Below are 20,187 nucleotides of genomic sequence, written 5' to 3' on the forward strand. Positions count from 1 at the left end.
GGAATGCTGTGCACCAATAAACCTGTCGGTTAACTATTTGTATTCTGCAGATAAAGGAGTCTGCATGTTTCTCAGCCATAAACAAGCCGCTGTGAATTCGGTGTGCCTTTCGGTACAGTAATTAGCACTATAATGTTATAGCTGGTTCCAGGTTATTGATTTACAGTAACATTCAAGATATAGAATATACCCACGATTGTAAACCAGAAGAATTCAATGTCCAGGACCGTCACTATAGAAGGTTTAGCACACACATTTTGTAAATTAAACAAGAAGTCTGAAACTTGTGGTAAGTTGATCCGGGTGTGCTTAAAGGAGAACTATGGGGTCAGTGTTTTTCCCCATAGTTCTCCTAAGGGTAACGGGAGGACACAAACTAGCGTCCTCCCGTCACCCTAAGCTCAGTATACCGCGAGCTACAGCTATCTGGAGGCAGAGCCAGCTGTACCCGCCCCCTCCCTCATCCGTTCCGCCAGTCAGCGCTGGAGGAGCGGGGAATCCAGTCACTCCCTTGTCACGGCAGAGAGCCGTGACAGGATCGAGAGGTGAGCGAGCGCCGGTATGTGTTCGCTCACTTCCCGATCTACTGAGCCGACCTGTGACAGTCTCATTGTCACAGGTCGGCTAGAACTATGAGGTGAGTGACAATCCCCCCCCCCTCATAGTTCTCCTTTTAAGGTTTCCGAGTGCAGATCTGCAAAATAATTTTTGTGTTTTATTTTTTTCAAGGTATTTCCATTAGGTATTTCCATTAGACCAGCACAATGCGTTGTGTTTTAGATCAGTGTTCCCCAGACTTTGGTCAGGAGTGCATCCTCTCTTTTCCCGCACGGTCCTGATACCACATGTACCATTTTAAAAACAAAATCTCACAGACCACTTAACTAGTCACTAACTAGAGACCGCTTTTTCTTCAATTAATTCTTTAACAAATCTCAGATAATATGTAGTACGAAGACATTGAAGATATATTGTCACGGTCTTACAAGCTCCGAAAGTTATGAGAAGCATACACAAATAAACCATGCAATCGCCAGTAAACAATATTTTTCATTATTTGATATCTAGTTGTACAAAATGAGACGCCAAGAATTATATAAAATGAGTTTCTCAGTTTCTTTTACCTGTGGTTGAGGGTTTTGGGGGTTTGTTGGGGTATATTGTCGGCTGTCTTGGCTTCTTGGGACATTCCCAATGCCTGGGTCCACATGAATCTTAACCAAGGGTCACAATCTTGAGCTTCGCTCCTTGCCACCTCCTCACTTTCTGCAATCAAGCTTACAGAGATCCCCCTGTATTGCTGTACTGGAAAGAGAAAGGTTACAGGGGTTTTTACTCCCACTGTCCCCAAAGCCAAGGGGTTGGGGAATGTCCTTCCTATTGTCAATCTGTAGATCCTCAGTGGGCTTCAATGAGTCCCCAAATTCTGGTTGGTTAACCCACTTAGGAGACTTCCTGATGTCAGTGGACATCAAGGATACATATTTGAACATCCCAATTTTTCCTGCCCATCAATGCTACCTATGTTTTGCTGTGGACATGCAACACTACTAATTTGTTGCCCTTCCTTTTGACCTGTCCACTGTGCTTCGGGTCTTCACCAAGATGCTGGCCTCTGTGTTGGCAGTGCTTTAGGCTCGAGGGATTCCCATAGTAGGGTACTTGGAGGATCTTCTCAGGTAAGAGTCAGAGGAAACAATACAAATCCTGCAGAACTTTGGATTGTTCCCGAACCTCCAGAAGTCATTGATGGAACCCTTCCATCGCTTGCAGTACCTGGGCCTGATTTTGGACATGGCCCTTGTTCTATGATCTACTCCTTGATAAGATATTAGTAGACCCAGCATATCACGTATTTGGGTCTGGTCAGATTGGGCACAGTGCCTAATATGCATTGTTTAGTTCTTGCTGCATGATTTGGGTTTCCATGGGTCTTCTTGGGGCCAGCGCATTCAGGTAGTTATCTGATTGAGATGTTTTTCTGTGTGCCTCTGCTGTTTTGGTTGTCTAATTGAAGAAACTTTCCAACTGTGCTGGTTTTTGTTGTAGGAAAGTTATCCTTTCCCAAGGCATCTAGTCAAGGTTTAATGGTAGATACATACTACCTTGTTTCTGCAATTTCATTTTTATAAGGAGACTTACATTTTTGTCATAAACTCCTCCGAATCGACCTTTTTTGTATAGAGGTTCTGTTCGATTTCTAGCGCTTACCAAAGGTTTATGGCTGAGAAATGAATCTGTGGAGCAGCAGGAGGAGGCATTAGGGATAGTGAGCTTGAATGTCAAGCTTTAGCAAGTCATCATCCTCAGTCTGGGGTTGAGGAGTCTCCAGAGCTCGGCAGGATTGGCACTAAGAGTCCTGTGGCTTATGACTTTCGTGAAAGAGAAATGCGTTCACCAAGAGGAGGAATCTGGAGGTAAGGGGGGATCTTCCCCTGGAACTCTGTGTGTCGGGCTCTGTATCCGATACCATGTTTGTGTTAGGCTGAGGTTTGTGGTAGACTAAAATGTGGCTTTGGAGGTTGACTGCGGACCCTCAGGCTCCTTCTTGGACTTTGAAGGTAAGTTGAGGGTGTTGAGGAAAGATTATGTGTACTTGGACAGATCCAGCAGCTATGACGGGACACTCCTCATTATTCCATGTAAAGACCAGGCCCTAGTCACTGCTTTGGCCTCTCCAAAATATCTGCTTGAGCTTGCAGAAGCAAATCTATCTGGCAAGTAAAACATATTCTCTCCGAAGTTTGCCATTTCTGAATGATACTGCAGGAGGTAAGTTCCTCAACTAGGTCCTGCCTTTTACCATCTTATACCATATACATACCACAGTTTGGGAGACACTGCTCGAAAGATTACTTATCACATTATGTCACTACTGGTAGATTGTCAACTTTTTATAACTGTCTGAGAATGCATGAAATGGCATCATTTTATCCTTCTTCCTTGTTTTTCTCCTCTTTCCTTTCATTCTCCACCCATCGTCCTCTCCCCGATCCTCCTTTTTCCTTGCGGCAGCCGGCTGTGGGACTGGAGTGCAGATGGGCTGCCCAAACACCTCCCTCCGCCATCACACTCCATCCCCACTGCGCCGTCTCGCAAGGCGTTCAGACACTCTTACTCTCCGAGGTAACTCAGCCACCTGTTTGACTTGTCTGGTGTCACAATATTATTGCAGTCCGCACACCATGTGGTGGTTGTTAAAGCTGTATCTATTTAACTGAAGCCAGCCAGATCTCTGCTGTATGGTTCTGAAACACTTCTATATTTATCTTGAATGTGATTTTTATTGTAGCTTCAAAGGAAACCTTTAGCTTCATTTCATCCCTGCATGGCTCATGCCTAGTTTTCCTTTCTTACATGGAAATATATTAAACCTTGCTAAGATACTAACAACTTACTGTACACATTAACCTCCTATACATATTGATATGTTTATAGTATGTTTGTCATAGTACTGCCATTGCTGCCCTAGAGGGTCTTACACTGGCCATACATGTAGCAGTCTGTGTATATAATTTCAGTTCATTTTTACATTGAAACCATTGGCAGTTGGAGGAACCCCCAAACTGTATAGGACTAGAAGTGTGGGAAATCCAATCACTTTTTTGACTGGTTTGTGTATGTGATCACAATGTATTGTTTCCATCTGTTATATCCATTTTATTCAGGAACATCAAACAAACTTTGCTAGTTGATCATATAAAGGTTGGTTGTCTTTGCTCTTTATCGAAAGTTGTTTTTTAGAAATCCCAAAGCAATCGGACATAAATGGGCGTTTTAAAGGAAAAACGAAGTGGAATTAGCCAATCTTTTTTTTTTTCAAAGATATTGCCATAATGTTTTCTTTTTTCGAACCAATCTGTCAGTAAATTTTATTGAAGCTGTCAATTTATTACAATCAGCTGTATTCTGTCCGATCAAACTCGTAGGTGGGTGCTTGCTTAGTCTCCAGCAATTGCAATCTTTTTTGCAATCCCATTGGATGTAAACTGGATAAATTGGCAGAAAATTTCCACATGTATGGGCATAAGAGTGTTGAATTGAACAATCTTTAATACTGTGTTATGAATCAGATACCCATTGGGATTGGATGTATAACACTTCAGTTATAGATTAACACATTTTCATGATGTTATGTTTTTTATTGTGTCAATCTGTCCCTTGTTTGGAGGTAAACACGCAGGTCAGGTTATAATGGCCCTGACACCTGCGTGTTGGCTAGACTGTGTGTATACAAGCACAACATGTTTTTATAAGACAGCCATTAAAGTGACATTAAACCCTCAGATTTTTTAACATAAACCAGTACTGTAATGTGCTCCTTACTGTAATCCATGGTTGTGTCCCTTCTCTTTGCTGCTCTTCCTTTTTAAATCTGTATCTGTTCTCATGCTGGGGGAGAACTTGATTGGAAGCAGTAGAGTACATCTGCACAGCGACAGGGTCCAGGGCCCCTTCTTTTGCACCCTTCTAGTCTTACAGAAGCTTATCAAGTGACATTTGTAGACACATGTCCTGCCCACTCCTGCTTCTGATCTCACGGGATTGCACTGCCGGTGTCACTAGGGGATGGAGTCTAGGAACAATACTGGAGACCTGACTTACAAAAATATATTCATAATATGAAGTTCAGAGATGGGAGACAAAAACAGTGCAAGGTCTAAAATCCATTAAAATACCTTAAAGTGACATTAAACCCTCAGATCTTTTAACACAATACTGTAATGTGTGCCTTACTGTAATCCATGGTAGTTTCCCTTCTCTTTGCTGCTCTTCCTTTTATTTCCTTATCTCTTCTCATGCTGGGGGAGAACTTCCTTTGCAGCTGACTGCCTCTTCCTGTAGTGCTGGCTCAGGTTGCAAACCTACACACAGACACCGTGTATCCATTCCAGAGACAAGGCAGTCTGCTGCAAAACAGAAGTCCTGCCCAGCATGTGAAGAGATAAGGTTTAAAAGGAAGAGCAGCAAAGAGAAGGGAAACTACCATGGATTACAGTAAGGTGCACATTACAGTATTGGTTTATGGTAAAAAAAAGTCTGAGGGTTTAATGTCACTTCAAGACTATTTTTTTAGTCTGTAAATCGCAGTTCTTGATATCAGCTTGTCATCTCCTTATGAGAAATGGGGAATCGTTTGACCGTCACCCACCCTTACCCATGAGATAAATAGTTTATAGAGATCACAAATGCAAACCATCCTATCGATGTCTCTCATGTGTTTAGTTGGTTTTCATTAACTGATTGTGGATTTGTTCACTATACTGATAATTTGTAAAAAAAAAAACAAAAAATGAATATTGTGACACCAGATCACCCATTCATTACTGAATGCCTTTTGTTCCATCGTGTGCCATCCATTAGGGACTCTTGCATGCCTGGCTGCCGCTTTCTCCTTTAAAAGAATAAGGTAATTCTCATTGTTAAAGCAACAGTATTTGCTAAATGTGGCATTTCTATTTATCTGACATGACCCTCTGACCCATTTTTTTTTTTTTTATCCTCGGGATACATTGAATATTTAAAGTCTGTTGACGTAAATTACAATTTAAAGGGCAAATAAACTTAGACTGATGCCCTCTACCTAGTGCTGGGGCAAGGTCCTTTAGCACACAATGCAAAAAGGACAAAGTGCTCCGCCCATGTTCCTAGCTCTGGTTTTGCCTTGTGAACCAGTTCCCCCTCGAAGAATAACATGGAAAGTGTGAAGACATTGATTATAAAAATACACTGTATGGCCAAACATTTGTGGACACAGTATGTGAGCTTGTTGGACATCACATTCCAAAACCATGGCCATTAATATGGACTTGGTTTCCCCCTTGCAGCTATATTGTCCTCCACTCTTGTAGGAAGGCTTTCCAAAAGATTTTGGAGTGTGCCTGTGGGAATTTGTGTTCATTCACCCAAAAGAACATTTGCGAGGTCCAGGTACTTATGTTGCATGAGAAGACTTGCAGGCTCGCAGTCTTCTTTTTAAATTCATCTAAAAGGAGTTCATAGGGTTGAGGTGAGGTCTCTGTGTGGGGCGCTCGAGTTCCCCCGGACTGGTCCCATTAGCACAAGTCATGCTGGAGCAGAAAAGGGCCTTCTGCTAACTGATGTCACAAGGTTGGAAGAGCAGAATGGTCTAAGATGTCTTTACTGGCAACACCTTAAACCCAGGCATTTGGAGAGGGGGGTTTCAGACTTTTGGCCACATAGTATAAGTGTGATGGTCAGTTGTCCATAAACGTTTGACCACATAACCTAAGTGACAAGATGCCATTAAAGGAGAACTATGAGATGAGCGATTTCCACTTACCTCATAGTTCTAGCTGACAGCGGGAGGGGCTGGATTCCCCTTTCCACGCTCCGATCTGCCAGCGCTGACTGGCGGAACGGACAGGGGAAGGTACAGCTGGCTCTGCCTCTAGATAGGCAGAGCCAGCTGTCACTCACGCAGCTGGGCAGATCCCGCCAGCTACGTCGGGATCCGCTCCAGGTGCGGCGTCTCAGTATACCGCGAGCTGTAGCTCCCTATATACTGAGCTTAGGGTAACGGGAGAACGCTAGTCTGTGTCCTCCCGTTACCCCAAGGAGAACTATGGGGAAAAACCCTGACCCCATAGTTCTCCTTTAATATTATGAGCTGTGAAATCAGTGCCTGGGTATATGAACCATTTCTGCATATTTATTGCCCCTTCTAGGTGCTCATTTCTGCAGTTCCAAGCTGTAGATTTATGAAACCTCTGTTGCTTTAACATTACAGCCTGCACTTCTCATTCTCACAATCATGGCCTGAAGTCATGCACACTGCTCTGGTTCCTGATGGTGCCTTAATGGCTTTATTGCCGGTTGCTGAGACTCATTTTGCTGCAGTGGGGCTGGTAATATCCACGATATAAATGAAAGCACCTGGTTGTGGAAAGATCTCAGACTCTCTACATAGAAATTAACACTCCAGGAGCAATGTGCTTTTAAGGAAAATAGATAACTTTCATCTTTTAATCGAGGTATAGGAGGGCCCGACGGGTTTTTTCATTATTTCAGCCACATGTAAGAAAAATGGCACCATGTGTGCAAGAGTTTTTCAATCTTGAATCATGTTTTTGTTTGGCAGTGAGATATTGGTCAAGTCAAACAATTTCCAGTTCATTTTGATGGAGTTTTAACATTGAGTAGGAAAAGCAAGTCCTTAAAGGAGAACTATGAGATGAGTGATTTCCACTCACCTCATAGTTCTAGCCGACCTGTGACAATGACACTGTCACAGGTCGGCTCAGTAGATCGGGAAGTGAGCGAACACATACCGGGTTCGCTCACCTCTCGATCCTGTCATGGCTCTCTGCCGTGACAGGGGGAGGGGCTGGATTCCCCTCTCCCCGCTCCGATCTGCCAGTGCTGACTGGCGGAACGGACGGGGGAGGGGGCGGGTACAGCTGGCTCTGCCTCTAGATAGGCAGAGCCAGCTGTCACTCACGCAGCTGGGCGATCCCCGTCATCTACGTCGGGATCCGCCCCGGCTGCGGCGAGCTGTAGCTCGTGGTATACTGAGCTTAGGGTAACGGGAGGACGCTAGTTTGTGTCCTCCTGTTACCCTAAGGAGAACTATGGGGAAAAACACTGACCCCATAGATCTCCTTTAATCAGTAGGATCTAAAAAAAATTGATGCTTGTGCGTCTTGCTGGTCTGAGGTTAATATTCAGTCCAGATGGGTTAGCTATGAAGTGATGTAGAATCCACCTGAGGCACCGCAGACCACGGCAGAAAAACTTTGCAGTAAACGCAGGTCACCTTCTGTGTGAAAGCCTTCACAGAACCAAGGCTGCAGCATTATCAGAAGCGTGCTACTAGATTGGATCTTCTGGTTTCCAAGTTTTTTGTTTTTATTTTCTGTCCATCCTTGAACTGTGTGCACTGGGTTTATGTGTCGGAATATGTTTGCACAGTTATTTTTGGTACAGGAGCCACAGCAAAACGAGTCCAGCTCATTAAAGTGTGGCATCACTAGATGGTACATGAAAAAAACCGCTATAATTATACCCAATCACCTAAACGTGTCAACTTAAACCTGCCATTAAAGTGTGTCTAAAGCCAATGGGGCTGTACTTAAAAGGTTGTCAGGTTTTATTGCTGTTAGTATTGGCGTTTGGGAGATTCACCCTCCTATATTTGTCTTTGGTGACCATTATCACCGAGACAGAAGACAATTTTGAACAGGAATAGAAGGAAAAATCTTCTAATTGGGCAACATGTTCCAGTGGCCTCATAAGAGGCCATATTCCATATTTTGGAGAGATTTTCTCTTATTTTGGTTTCAGGAAGTAAGGTTCTTCTAATCATCTCCCCAATGGGACACAGAAAGCAAAAAGTATTTCTATATACTATAACCCCCCAGCCCTAACTGTACAATAGCCATCCTTCTGATACTGATATTGTATGCTAAAAAATTGCATGCGCTATACAAAAATATAGTTAATATACAGACTGACAATCTCCCAGATCTATACTACAGTATATAATGGCAAGACAACATGGTAAATGACTGCCAAATGTAGGACTGTATATCTTGTGGTTAGTGCCAGATTACAGGGAAGGTTTTGCGGGCTTGTTGAAGCTTAAATCTCATTGTATGTGTCCAAGCTACAAATTGATAACAGCTGGAACGCACATTCATTATAATTTGCAGAATTCTCCTTTTGACTGAATTATAGATTACATATTACACAAGCATGAATGATACTTTTTCATCAATTGCTATATGCATTGTCCATTCATTAAATGCTGGGTTCATATTCCAGGATGTCTCTTCTATGCAGTGGTAATGCGGGACTTGCACCTATTAGGCCCGGCTTGTCTCTCAGATTCATTCCATCATGCTTCCAGCTGCTGGGAAAACTCTGCTTGTCGGGCCATCGCTGCACTTCTGATGTCCTGTGTCGCATTTCAGTCTTTGTTTTAATTTTCTTATTTCGCTTCCAGCCTTCTAGATTACGACACGGAAAATCTGAATTCTGATGAAATTTATAGTTCGCTCCGCGGCGTCACCGAAGCCATTGAGAAATTTAGCTTCCGCAGCCAAGAGGATCTAAATGAGCCCGTTAAGCGAGATGGAAGGAAGGATGACTTGGTAAGTACTGTGTAAAATAAAGGTGACTCAGACGGAGTAAATAAGATGTTTATCATGTCCTCCTTCCATCCAAAACTAAAGTAAACAAGTTCTGTCTATAAATATTTTAAAAGCCTAACTCCGGAAATTGGCAAAATTATTAAAATCCCTCCCCTTCCCCCAGCTGATTTAATGGAAAAGATCTTTCTTGAGAAAAAGAATTGCAAACGGTATTTGTGTTTTGGATCTTTTTGCTGGTGACCATTTAGCCCCCCCAAGATCTGTTAGTTATGGGGGTCTAAAGATTTAGGGAACAGTTAAGGTCCCCCCCAAGTTCAGCATACCCTATACCCTGGTCATTATAGTATCATGCACCATTGTGATCTCCACATCTTTTAGGTGTTATTCATGAACTTAGTTTTTTGTAGCTTTATACCACATATGATTCCAGAAGGTCCAAAGACTTTTTTTTCCATATTACATTTTCTACATCACAGGTCTCCCGAGAAGCCGGAATGGCATCCCCTGTCAGCGATCTCCGCGGAGGATCAGATGTTGTGGAAGGAGGACGAATGGCTCTAGACAACAAAACCTCACTGCTGAACACACAACCGCCTCGCGCGTTTACCGGTCCACGTGGACGAGAGTACAGCCCTTACCCCTACTCAGACTCTATCAATAGCTATGACAAGACCGCACTTAAGGAAGCAGTGTTTGATGATGACATGGACCAGCTGCGTGATGGTTAGTTGTGACCAGCACACTTTTTTTTCTAGCGAATTCCTCTGCTCACACCCCATGCTGACCACTATTTGCACTTCTAATTCTCTTACAGTTCCTATTGACCACTCTGACTTGGTGGCCGACCTGCTGAAAGAACTGTCCAATCACAATGAGCGGGTGGAGGAAAGGAAAGGTGCCCTCTGTGAACTGCTAAAGATAACTAGAGAAGACAACCTTGGTGTTTGGGAGGAGCACTTCAAAACTATTCTCCTTCTTCTCCTGGAGACTCTCGGAGATAAAGATGTGAGTTCTGCAATCGTTATTTGTGGGTGTTTTAATATTAAACTGAGGCATCGGGGTTTGCTTTAAGATAAACAGGCAACTGACTTCTGAATTCCTTAATCACTAAACCAAAAATACAGATTGTGGCGGTTATCACAAATATATATTATTTCAGAGAGCTTTCTGGATACGTTTTTGAGGGGTATTTGTGTTCACATCTTTGCACCCTTCAGTGAAGCTTTTTGTAGTCGACTTGTCTGAATGGTATTTGTCATAGATTGGATCAGTTTTGTGCCTTTAAACATTGTGCATTTTCTTGCTACTAGATATTCACTCTTCTATTCTTGTTTCCCAGCATGCTATTCGAGCTCTCGCATTACGAGTACTCCGAGAAATCCTGAGGAACCAGCCAGCCAGGTTTAAAAATTATGCTGAGTTGACGATCATGAAGACTCTAGAGGCTCACAAGGATTCCCATAAAGAGGTAGATTCGTCACCTATGCAGTGCGGGCATAGGGCTTATTGTTTTTGGGCAGACAGCAGGGTGGGAAGGTTGATCACGCCTTAGGCCATTGGGTCTCGGGAAGCAGATCTGCCTAAAGTGTGAGAATTAATAAACCGTTTGAAGTAGTTGATAGGACCGCAATAGCTGATACTGGACTTCACAAGGCCATATATAGTTACATAGTATTTGAGGTTGAATAAAGACATTAGTCCATCAAGTCCAACCTATTAGGATCTCATTCTAGGAGTACCTGTACCCCTGTATATTACCTGTACCCCTGTATATTACGGTCCCTTAAGAAATCGTCCAAAAGTTTCTTGAACAATTCCACATTATTTGCTGAAATCACCGCCTGTGGCAGTGAGTTCCAGACCCTAACTGATCTTACTGTGAAGAACCCCCTTCGCACCTTGTGCTGGAATTTTTTTTCCACCAATTTTAGGTTATGGCCTCTAGTTTTTGTAACGGAGTTAATTTTAAACAGTTTATCGCTAATGTTGCTACCACCATTAAACATTTTGTACATGGAAATCATATCCCCCCTTAATCTCCTCACCTCTAATGTGAACATGTTTAAATTTAGTAGCCTCGTCTCGTAGCTCTGGTCCTCCATACCCCTAATTAGTTTGGTTGCCCTTCGCTGGACTTTTTCCAACTCAAGGACATCTTTTCTTAGTACTGGTGACCAGAACTGGACCGCGTACTCCAGATGAGGTCGAACCAATGATCTATAAAGTGGCAAAATTATAGACTTGTCCCTGCAATACATCCCCTTTTTAATACAGGACAAGACCCTGCTAGCTTTGTTTACAGCAGCCTGGCACTGCAAACTACCTTTCAGTTTGTGGTCTACAATGACCCCCAAATCCTTCTCCATTTCTGACTTCCCCAGCGGCATACCCATAATTGTATAACCCATTTGTTTATTTTTAATTCCAAAGTGCATTACTTTGCATTTATCGACATTAAACCTCATCTGCCACATTAATGCCCCTCCCCCTATTTTATCCAGGTCCTCCTGTAATGTTATAGTGTCTAAGTCCGTGTCTATTACCCTCCCTATTTTGGTGTCATCCGCAAACACGGAAATATCGCTGTTAACACCCTCCCCGATGTCATTAATAAATAAGTTGAACAATATGGGACCCAGCACAGAACCCTGAGGCACCCCGCTCATTACACTAGCCCAGTCTGAAAAGGTGCCATTTACAGATACCCTCTGGACACGTTCCCGTAGCCAGTTCTCTATCCACGTACACACCACCTCATCTATGCCCATAGCCCTCAGCTTGTGTAGCAAGCGTTTGTGTGGTACCGTATCAAAAGCCTTTGAGAAATCCAGATATACCACATCTACCGGCTTACCTCCGTCCATATCTCTACTCACCCCCTCATAAAAAGTTAGCAAGTTAGTTAGGCAGGAACGGTCTTTCCTGAACCCGTGCTGATTGTCATTAACTATCCCGTTTTCCTGAACAAATTCTACCAGATAATCCTTTATTATGCCCTCTAGCATTTTGACATATCACAGCTTACTTTTCCATATGCCTGCAGGATAGAAGTAAGCCACTCCATAAACGACTCCAGCATGGCAGAAGGCTTCTCAGCAGCTGCTTGAAGAGAACTGCCGAGTTATTTAGGCATCGTAATCACATAGCAGTCATTTAGGTGAACAGTCAGTGGTTTGTTACTGGATTTCTGATAAGATTCCAAGAGACATTGTGTTCTGATGCTTGTTTTTCTGTGCCACCTCCTCAGTGTATACTTTCACCAGTCATTTGACACTTTGCCAGAACCAGTTTCATAGTAAAAATGGCATGTTGGGCTTGTGCCATCTCTGTGTGCAGAGACCTGCTGAGAGAACAACTCCAGTCAATCTCTCTGAATGAACAAGGTGCACCGTACTTATTCACATACAGAGTAATACTTTGCATAGCAGTTTATCTCTGACGGCTCGTTTTGTGGACAGTGGATACCTGTAGGGATTCAGCGGTGAAATGAATTTGTTGCATTTTAAACAGTCTGTCCGTTTTCCTTTTTTCTTCAGATGTTTCAGTTGTTCCCTAGGCATCGATAGGCTGAATGCTTGTGTCCGTGGGGGGTTAGTTCACCTTTTACTGGAATCTTTAGCATACTCTTCTCCTTTGATCTGAGGTTCCTAATACCAGCTTGCCTTGTTCTAAGGTCCTTCAGTATCAACCCTCCTTTGTTTTGAGATCCTATCATGTCAGCACATATTTGTTCCAAGATCCCTTAAAGGATAACTAAACCAAAAACATATATTGCAGTTTACTAGTCCTTAGGTGTGGAAACTGCATTCGTTTTGGTGGTTTTCAGGCTTTTTTCTTATCTACCTAGTAATCCCATGAATAACACACTTCCTAGGGTGAGAACATTCACTCTGTATTTAAGGGCCCTTCCATTGCCCTGATGTTACAGAGCTTGAGCAATCAGATCTCAGTGATGCATCATGGCAAAAAGAGTTGAGACTCGCATTCCCCACTATACTGGAAATTTACCGCACATTTTCCAAGATTCTGACCTCAGTTGCTGTTGACACTGTGGAGCAATTCATACTCAAAGTTCACAGCAGAAACACTGAAGATGTCCAAGTTTTTCCCCTCACCAGCTCGGCTTTCCCTGGTCATCCTCCCAGCAGTGACTCAGTAGCTAGGCTTCCAGCACATTTGCAGTCTAATATTATAAAGCAGTTTATTTAAAAGTGCATACAACTGTCTCAGGCTTTTTGGCCTTCTTCAGGTCAGTGTATGGAAATATTAGCCTTGTGTCATACGTGAGGACATTGAGGGACACACCACAAGCCAAAGTGAAGCGGTGGGGGAGAAGTAAGCACGGATTGCCACAGGATTGGGGATCACATAATTGAAAGTCCTCGTCACTATACATCTGGGGTGACAACGGTGCTCCATTGCAGTGACGGTGAAGCAGCATTGTCACCCTAGGCTGCTCTCCTGATTTGTTGGGGGTTCATGCTCCTTGTTCTGGGATCCTTTAGTGTTGCCTCTCCCTTGTTCTGGGATCCCTTAGTACTTGCCTATGCGAGTTATAGTTGTCATGGTGCCTTTGTCCTGACACTCTCTTCAAAAGGGCTCCTCTACACTCTTTGCTTTCATTTTTGTGTTTCTGGCACCTAGAATGTTCAGCACTTACATTTTTTTGGAGCATATTTACTGAGCAGAGTGATTATAAGTAATACCCAAATCATAATTTTTCCTCTGTTACTCTTGGTCCATGTTTGGGGGATGAGCTGGCTATGCTTAAATTAATATACCCACAGAACGACATTCTTTATGTAGCTGAAATTGGCTCTCACTCACTCACTCAAACCACCCCGTATACCGTGTGTAATGAGACTGCTTCATAGTGTGACCCAAGGGCTTACTTATTAACAAGAAACTCAAGTTTAGAGTAAAAGAAAACTAATGAAGCTTAAATTAATGGGCATATTGTTCTCTGCATGAAATTAACGCTCGAAAGGACAAGACGTTTCAGATTCTGCATCGTTTTGTTTTTTTTTTGTTTGTGTGTAACATTTTTCTCTATGTATAGCTATAAAGTGTTATCGTGTGTTGCGTACAAACAGGTGAGACAGTTTTATAAGAATATTAACATTCTGATCAGTGTGAGATTAGAAAGCTTACAGAATGCAATCTCCTCCACCATAAACTTCTGTACATCTAGCGGAAGCCTCATTGGTTGTTCCAGTTTTTTTATACAATGAGGCAAATAATGATTTGATCCCCTGCAGATTTTGTAAGTTTGCCCACTTACAAAGAAATGAAAGGTCTATAATGTTTATCATCTGTGTATTTTACATGATAGAGACAGACAACTAAAATTCCAGAAGAAACGCATGATACAAATGTTATAAATGGAGTTGCAGTTCAGTGAGTAAAATAAGTATTTGATCCCCAACCAAAACATGACTTAGTACTTGGTGGGGAACTCTTGTTGGCAAGACATTCTTGTGGTTGACACATCTCAGGAGGGATTTTGGTCCCCTTTACAGATCTTCTCTACATCCTTAAAGTGACATTAAACCCTCATATTTTTTTAACATAAACCAATACTGTAATGTGCGCCTTACTGTAATCCATGGTAGTTTCCCTTCTCTTTGCTGCTCTTCCTTTTAAATCCTCTTCTCTTCTCATGCTGGGGGAGAACTTCCCTTTGCAGCAGAGTGCCTCTTCCTGTAGTGCTGGCTCAGGTTGTGAACCTGCACACAGACACCATGTATCCATTCCAGAGACAAGACAGTCTGCTGCAAAACAGAAGTTCTCCCCCAGCATGAGAAGAGATACAGATTTAAAAGGAAGAGCAGCAAAGAGAAGGGAAACTACCATGGATTACAGTAAGGCGCACATTACAGTATTGGTTTATGTTAAAAAATCTGAGGGTTTAATGTCACTTTAAGGTTTCTTGGCTGTCACTCGGCAACTCAAATTTTCAGCTCCCTCTATACATTTTCTATAGGATGAAGGTCTGGAGATGCTAGGCCACTCCATGACCTTAATGTGCTTCTTCTTGAGCCACTGCTTTGTTACCTTGGCGGTATGTTTTGAGTCATTGTCATGCTGGAAGACCCATCTACGACCCATCTTCAGTGTCCTGGCTGAGGGAAGGAGGTTCTCAACCAAGATTTTACAATACGTGGCCCCGTCCATTGGCCCCTCAATGCGGCAAAGTCGGCCTGTACCTTTTTAGCATTCAAACTTCAGACGGGCCTGTACATGGGCCTTCCTGAGGAGGGGGACCTTGCGGGCACTGCAGGATCTCAATCCATGTATTGTGTTACCAATGGTTTGTTGGGTGACTGTGGTCCCAACTGCCCTGAGATCATTCACAAGCTCCTTCCATGTAGTTCTGGGCTGATCCTTCACTTCTCTCATGATCATCCTTACCCCATGAGGCCAAATCTTGCATGGAGCTCCAGACCGAGGGCCATTGAAGGTTATTTTGTATTCCTTCCATTTGCGAATAATCGCTCCAACAGTTGTTTCCTTCTCGGCAAACTTCTTGATGATAGTCTTGTAGCCCATTCCAGTCTTGTGCAGGTCTACAATCTTGTCCGTAACGCCCTCTGAAAGCTATTTGGTCTTGCCCATGGTGGGGAGGTTTGAATGGAAGAAAGATTCTGTGGAGAGGTGTCTTTTCCAAACATAACGAGTTGTCGTTGGGAGCACCTTCTTAAAGTGACAGGACTAATCTGTGTACCACATAGCCAGACTGTGGGAGGAGCCAGAATTATTGTTGCTTGGTAGGGGATCAAATACTTATTTTACTCACTGAACTGCAACTCAATTTATAACATTTGTATCATGTGTTTCTTCTGGATTTTTGGTTGATATTCTGTCCTCTATCATTTAAAATACACCGATGATAAATAATAGACCTTTCATTTCTTTGTACATGGGCAAACTTACAAAATCTGCAGGGGATCAAATCATTATTTTCCTCACTGTATACTATGAGTTCCATTTTGGCTATAAGCAACTAATGGGAGATTACTGGTCAGCTTTTAAAAAGGAGTTTTTCCTGTCCATTGAGGGACACAAAGTCTTTAAAGGAGAACTATGAGATGAGTGATTTCCACTCACCTCATAGTTCTAGCCGACCTGTGACAATGAGACTGTCACAGGTCGGCTCAGTAGATCGGGAGGTGAGCGAACACATACCGGCGTTCGCTCACCTCTCGATCCTGTCACGGCTCTCCGCCGTGACAGGGGAGGGGCTGGATTCCCCTCTCCCCGCTCCGATCCTCCAGCGCTGACTGGCGGAACGGACGGGGGAGGGGGCGGGTACAGCTGGCTCTGCCTCTAGATAGGCAGAGCTAGTTGTCAGTCACGCAGCTGCGCGGATCCCGGGAAACTATTGTCGGTATTCGCTTCAGCTGCGGCGTCTCAGTATACGGCGAGCTGTAGCTCCCTATATACTGAGCCTAGGGTGACGGGAGGACGCTAGTTTGTGTCCTCCCGTTACCCTAAGGAGAACTATGGGGAAAAGACTTAACCCCATAGTTCTCCTTTAACCTTCCGTTATACTGCCACCTTACAGGAGGATTGGACACTAGCAAACAAAAAACTGTAGCCCAACCCGTGATAACCCCTCCTACTACCAGCACGCCATGTTTTTTGCCAGTGTCCCAGGAGAGACGTGTTTAATTCAGAAAGGTAAAAAAAGCTCAGACAATCCTTTGGTTCTTCTCCACAGTTCCTCCTTTACATTATAACCAGGTAATAATGTTTTACCACTTCTTCTCTGCTCACCAAGTGGATGAAAACACGTATAGCAATTCCTGACAATTGATGCAAGTTACATTTTATTTAGTGTAAATCTGTTTATTAAAATGACATAAAAACAATTCCATTCATGTGTAGAAAGTGCAGGCAGCACTATACCATCTGCCTGAACAAGTCGATTTTGTGATTATCCCTCGTTTTGACGTGTTTTGTCATATTAATGACTTTGTCAACGGCCTTTCCCACTGCACCTGCTGTTCTGACTATTTCTCTATGGAGAGTTCTGACTATTTCTCTATGGAGATAGGAAGTGTCCTCAGAAGCTGTTTGTTTCCACCAATTGTTTATTAGCCTTGAATGCGTTTGGTGGTCTTTTCCCTCCATGAATCCAGCACTGTCCTGTCTTATCGAGCTGCTTACTATTCTGGTAGAAAGAGGGCCTGTCTTTAAAAAACCCAACCTGTAAGCTGTTCGAAGCACTTTTTTAGAACTCTCTCCTTGCTGGTGGGTCCTGCCCTTCATCCGATTCTGGCTGTGACCGTGGCAAACCATTTCTGACTGGTCAGAATACATTAAGAGAGCTAACCACTTTTTCAAATCCAAGATGAACCCCATAAGGGTGCACCGGTTTCTTGCTCCACCATCTCTAGGTGGCTCAGGCAGACCATCAATCAAACTTATGGATCACAAGGTTTGAATTGCACACTTTGCTGTCGAGCGCTTTGCTAGATCTGTGAGCACCTCTTATGCTTTTTTGGTTTCTTCTATTCACACGTTCTCCAAGTTCTAGCAGGTGGACATATCTGCCTCATCTGATGCCAGTTTCAGGCGTTAGGAAAGCTGCAGATTTTTTTTTTCTCAGGCCCCTCAGCATTTGTTTGCTGTGTTGCTCACACCTCAGGTGGACTGCTTTCGGATGCCATGTAGGTTAAAGCCTTCCTGTGTCCCTCGACGCAAGAATAAAAAAAGGTGTTTGTTTTTTTCTTGCAGGGTACAGCGGGACACAGGTACCATCCCTCTGTTTTTGTGATCATAACCTCCACACTGCTTTGATTCAAATGTGAGACGTGCTGTTGGTAGAAGGGGTTGTTATGGGCTGGCGTACATTTCTTTTGCTTTCCAACGTATGATCCTCTTGTTAGGTGGCATCTATAACATTAAGTGTATCAGGAATCCACATGTTAGGAAGGGATTTAAGCATATAAGAATTGAAAGAGCTGCTCAGTTGAGTAATTCTCCTTTAGCATCTTGAACATGTCCTTCTTTCCCCTTAGTAGGAAAGAAAGTAGAAGTCATAATATGTGCACAGCCATTTAATCTGCTCATTATTTTAAAATGACATCCATCCTTTGATTGTCACAGTATTGTTTTGTACCTTGTTCCTGTAGTGAGAACAGCTTTTATTACTGTAATGTTATCGCCAGACTTGTAAAGGGGCAGCCGCTTGAAGACCAGTTCATATTGACATATGTATACCCCCAAAACTACATCTCCTAAGATCCCTTTCCCTACACACAGGTTGAGCAAAGGCTTTTAGGAATCAAGGCAGCAGCATGATTTTGGTGGAAAGGACATCCATGTATGCATATGAAGATGGGAGGAGTACTGTAGTCCAGCAGGGGACATCTGGGCAGGGTTGAGAGTACTGCCCAGATGTCCCCTGCTGGACTGCAGAGTTTCAGTGCAGTAGAGGCATTGTTGTTTGCCAAGTACAGGAAGTTATCAGCTCGCTGGACTTCTGGTAGATCAAGCGGTATTTTTCTATACTTTGAGCATAAAACGAATAACAATTGCAGGGATGTAGTGCATTTTTTCTGACCTGACATGCCCTTTTGTGCAAGTCTTGCAGTGCCAGGAACCGGCTTTTCTTGCCATGACAGCGTTGAATGGCAGGCATGGGCAGGTTTTTGGAAAAGTGTCTCTGGAAATGACCATATTGGGTGTGAGCTGTCTATGTTTCACCATTGTGCATTGATTTTACTGGGATCAGATCTGATTGTCCTGGCACTGCCATTACACAGCTTCTGCACACTGTGTCCTCTTGTCTGTTTCCTGGTTCACAGTCACCTGGGATGGTAATTGGCAAACTTTCCTGGAGTGAGACCAGGCCAGGGTTTAGCTGTCTTCTAACGTCTGCCCTTTAAAAAAAATAATGGATTGTGTGTGACCAAACTGACTTAAAGAGACCCTGACCCCTGAAAACAATGCTTATTGTTTGTTACGTCCATTGTTCAATCTCTGTGACTTCTGAATAATTCTCCATTCTGCCGTATAGTAAGTAGGAAGGATTGTATCCTCAGCCGCTGTCCTTGGCTTCACAAAACCACCGATGTGCTATATAACATTATTCATTATTTCATCTCACGGTAATTGTCTCATCATTAGGTTGAAATCGTATACATAAATATCCCAGAGGTGTGTGATCTGTGGTTTTGCATGTAATTGACTTGAAAGGCTTTATTCCTTGTGAATCATCTCCCAGAATAGCTCCATTTTCTTCCAACCTCAGCAGATACCTCGCAGAACATCACACATAACGCCAGCCATTAAACCTGAGTGCCCGACCCCTTCTCCTTCCATCCGATTCAGTCTACTGATTAAAATGACATCACAAGCGCAACTTTTGTGTTACACAGCAGAATCATAAAGCGTGAACGTACGGGCTTTACTCATTCCCCTTTCAACACTACACTGTGAAGCACGCAAGGGGAAAAAAAGGTTTGTGTAAATTGTTAGCCTCCTGCGATGTAAGGCCCGTGATCCCCCCCTCCCCCCCCCATTTTTTGCCGCCATCTTCTCCCAATCTTTTTAGTTCGTCTGTTGGGTGGGGGAAAAAAAAAATCTGATGGCTCGCAAATAAAGAGAAACTTTGAACAGTGTTTGCTACCCAAAAAAATGTGACCTATTGTCATTTTATTCTATTTATCTTTTAGGTCCAATTAATTTTTTTCATTATTAAAGTAATATTAAACCCTCCAATTCAATAATAAATCCAGATCAAACGAATATATACATCGCCCAGCAAAGTATTTCTTTACATTTGTGTCCATGCACTTAGTCGTCATGTTTCAAAACAGCTCCAACTCTCTCAGCTCAGGTTCCTTGAACTTCCTGTCTAGTTCGAGATCACAAGGGATAGAGCACAGGCTACAGCAGCCGTCAATCTACTCCTGTCAACAATATAGGTGTAGATAATTGCAGGCCATAGTGCTCCCTTCTTTCAGCGCCGCCACCCTCTCTGTGAGCTCACTGCAGTCCTGCAAACACACACACACACACACACACACACACACACACACACACACACACACACACACCCGCACCC

At 43.2% G+C, this 20,187-nt stretch overlaps 1 protein-coding gene across 5 annotated transcripts in view; it reads left to right on the forward strand.

Annotated features, from left to right (window-relative positions):
• The window catches only part of CLASP1 (cytoplasmic linker associated protein 1), a 169,814-nt gene that overhangs the window by 136,516 nt on the left and 13,111 nt on the right, over positions 1-20,187 (forward strand). For 4 of the 5 annotated variants that reach the window (XM_018558094.1, XM_018558095.1, XM_018558097.1 and 1 more), the window contains 4 exons: positions 8,966-9,113; positions 9,590-9,836; positions 9,928-10,118; positions 10,453-10,581. In XM_018558094.1, coding sequence (XP_018413596.1) covers positions 8,966-9,113; positions 9,590-9,836; positions 9,928-10,118; positions 10,453-10,581 — 715 coding nt within the window. Of the gene's footprint in view, positions 1-3,015; positions 3,127-8,965; positions 9,114-9,589; positions 9,837-9,927; positions 10,119-10,452; positions 10,582-20,187 lie in introns of all 5 variants that reach the window. The other variant, XM_018558092.1, reaches the window with a different exon arrangement.

This window comes from Nanorana parkeri, unplaced genomic scaffold (genome assembly GCF_000935625.1).
Source record: "Nanorana parkeri isolate BGI_ZX_2015 unplaced genomic scaffold, ASM93562v1 scaffold320, whole genome shotgun sequence".
NCBI classification, from domain to species: Eukaryota; Metazoa; Chordata; class Amphibia; order Anura; family Dicroglossidae; genus Nanorana; species Nanorana parkeri.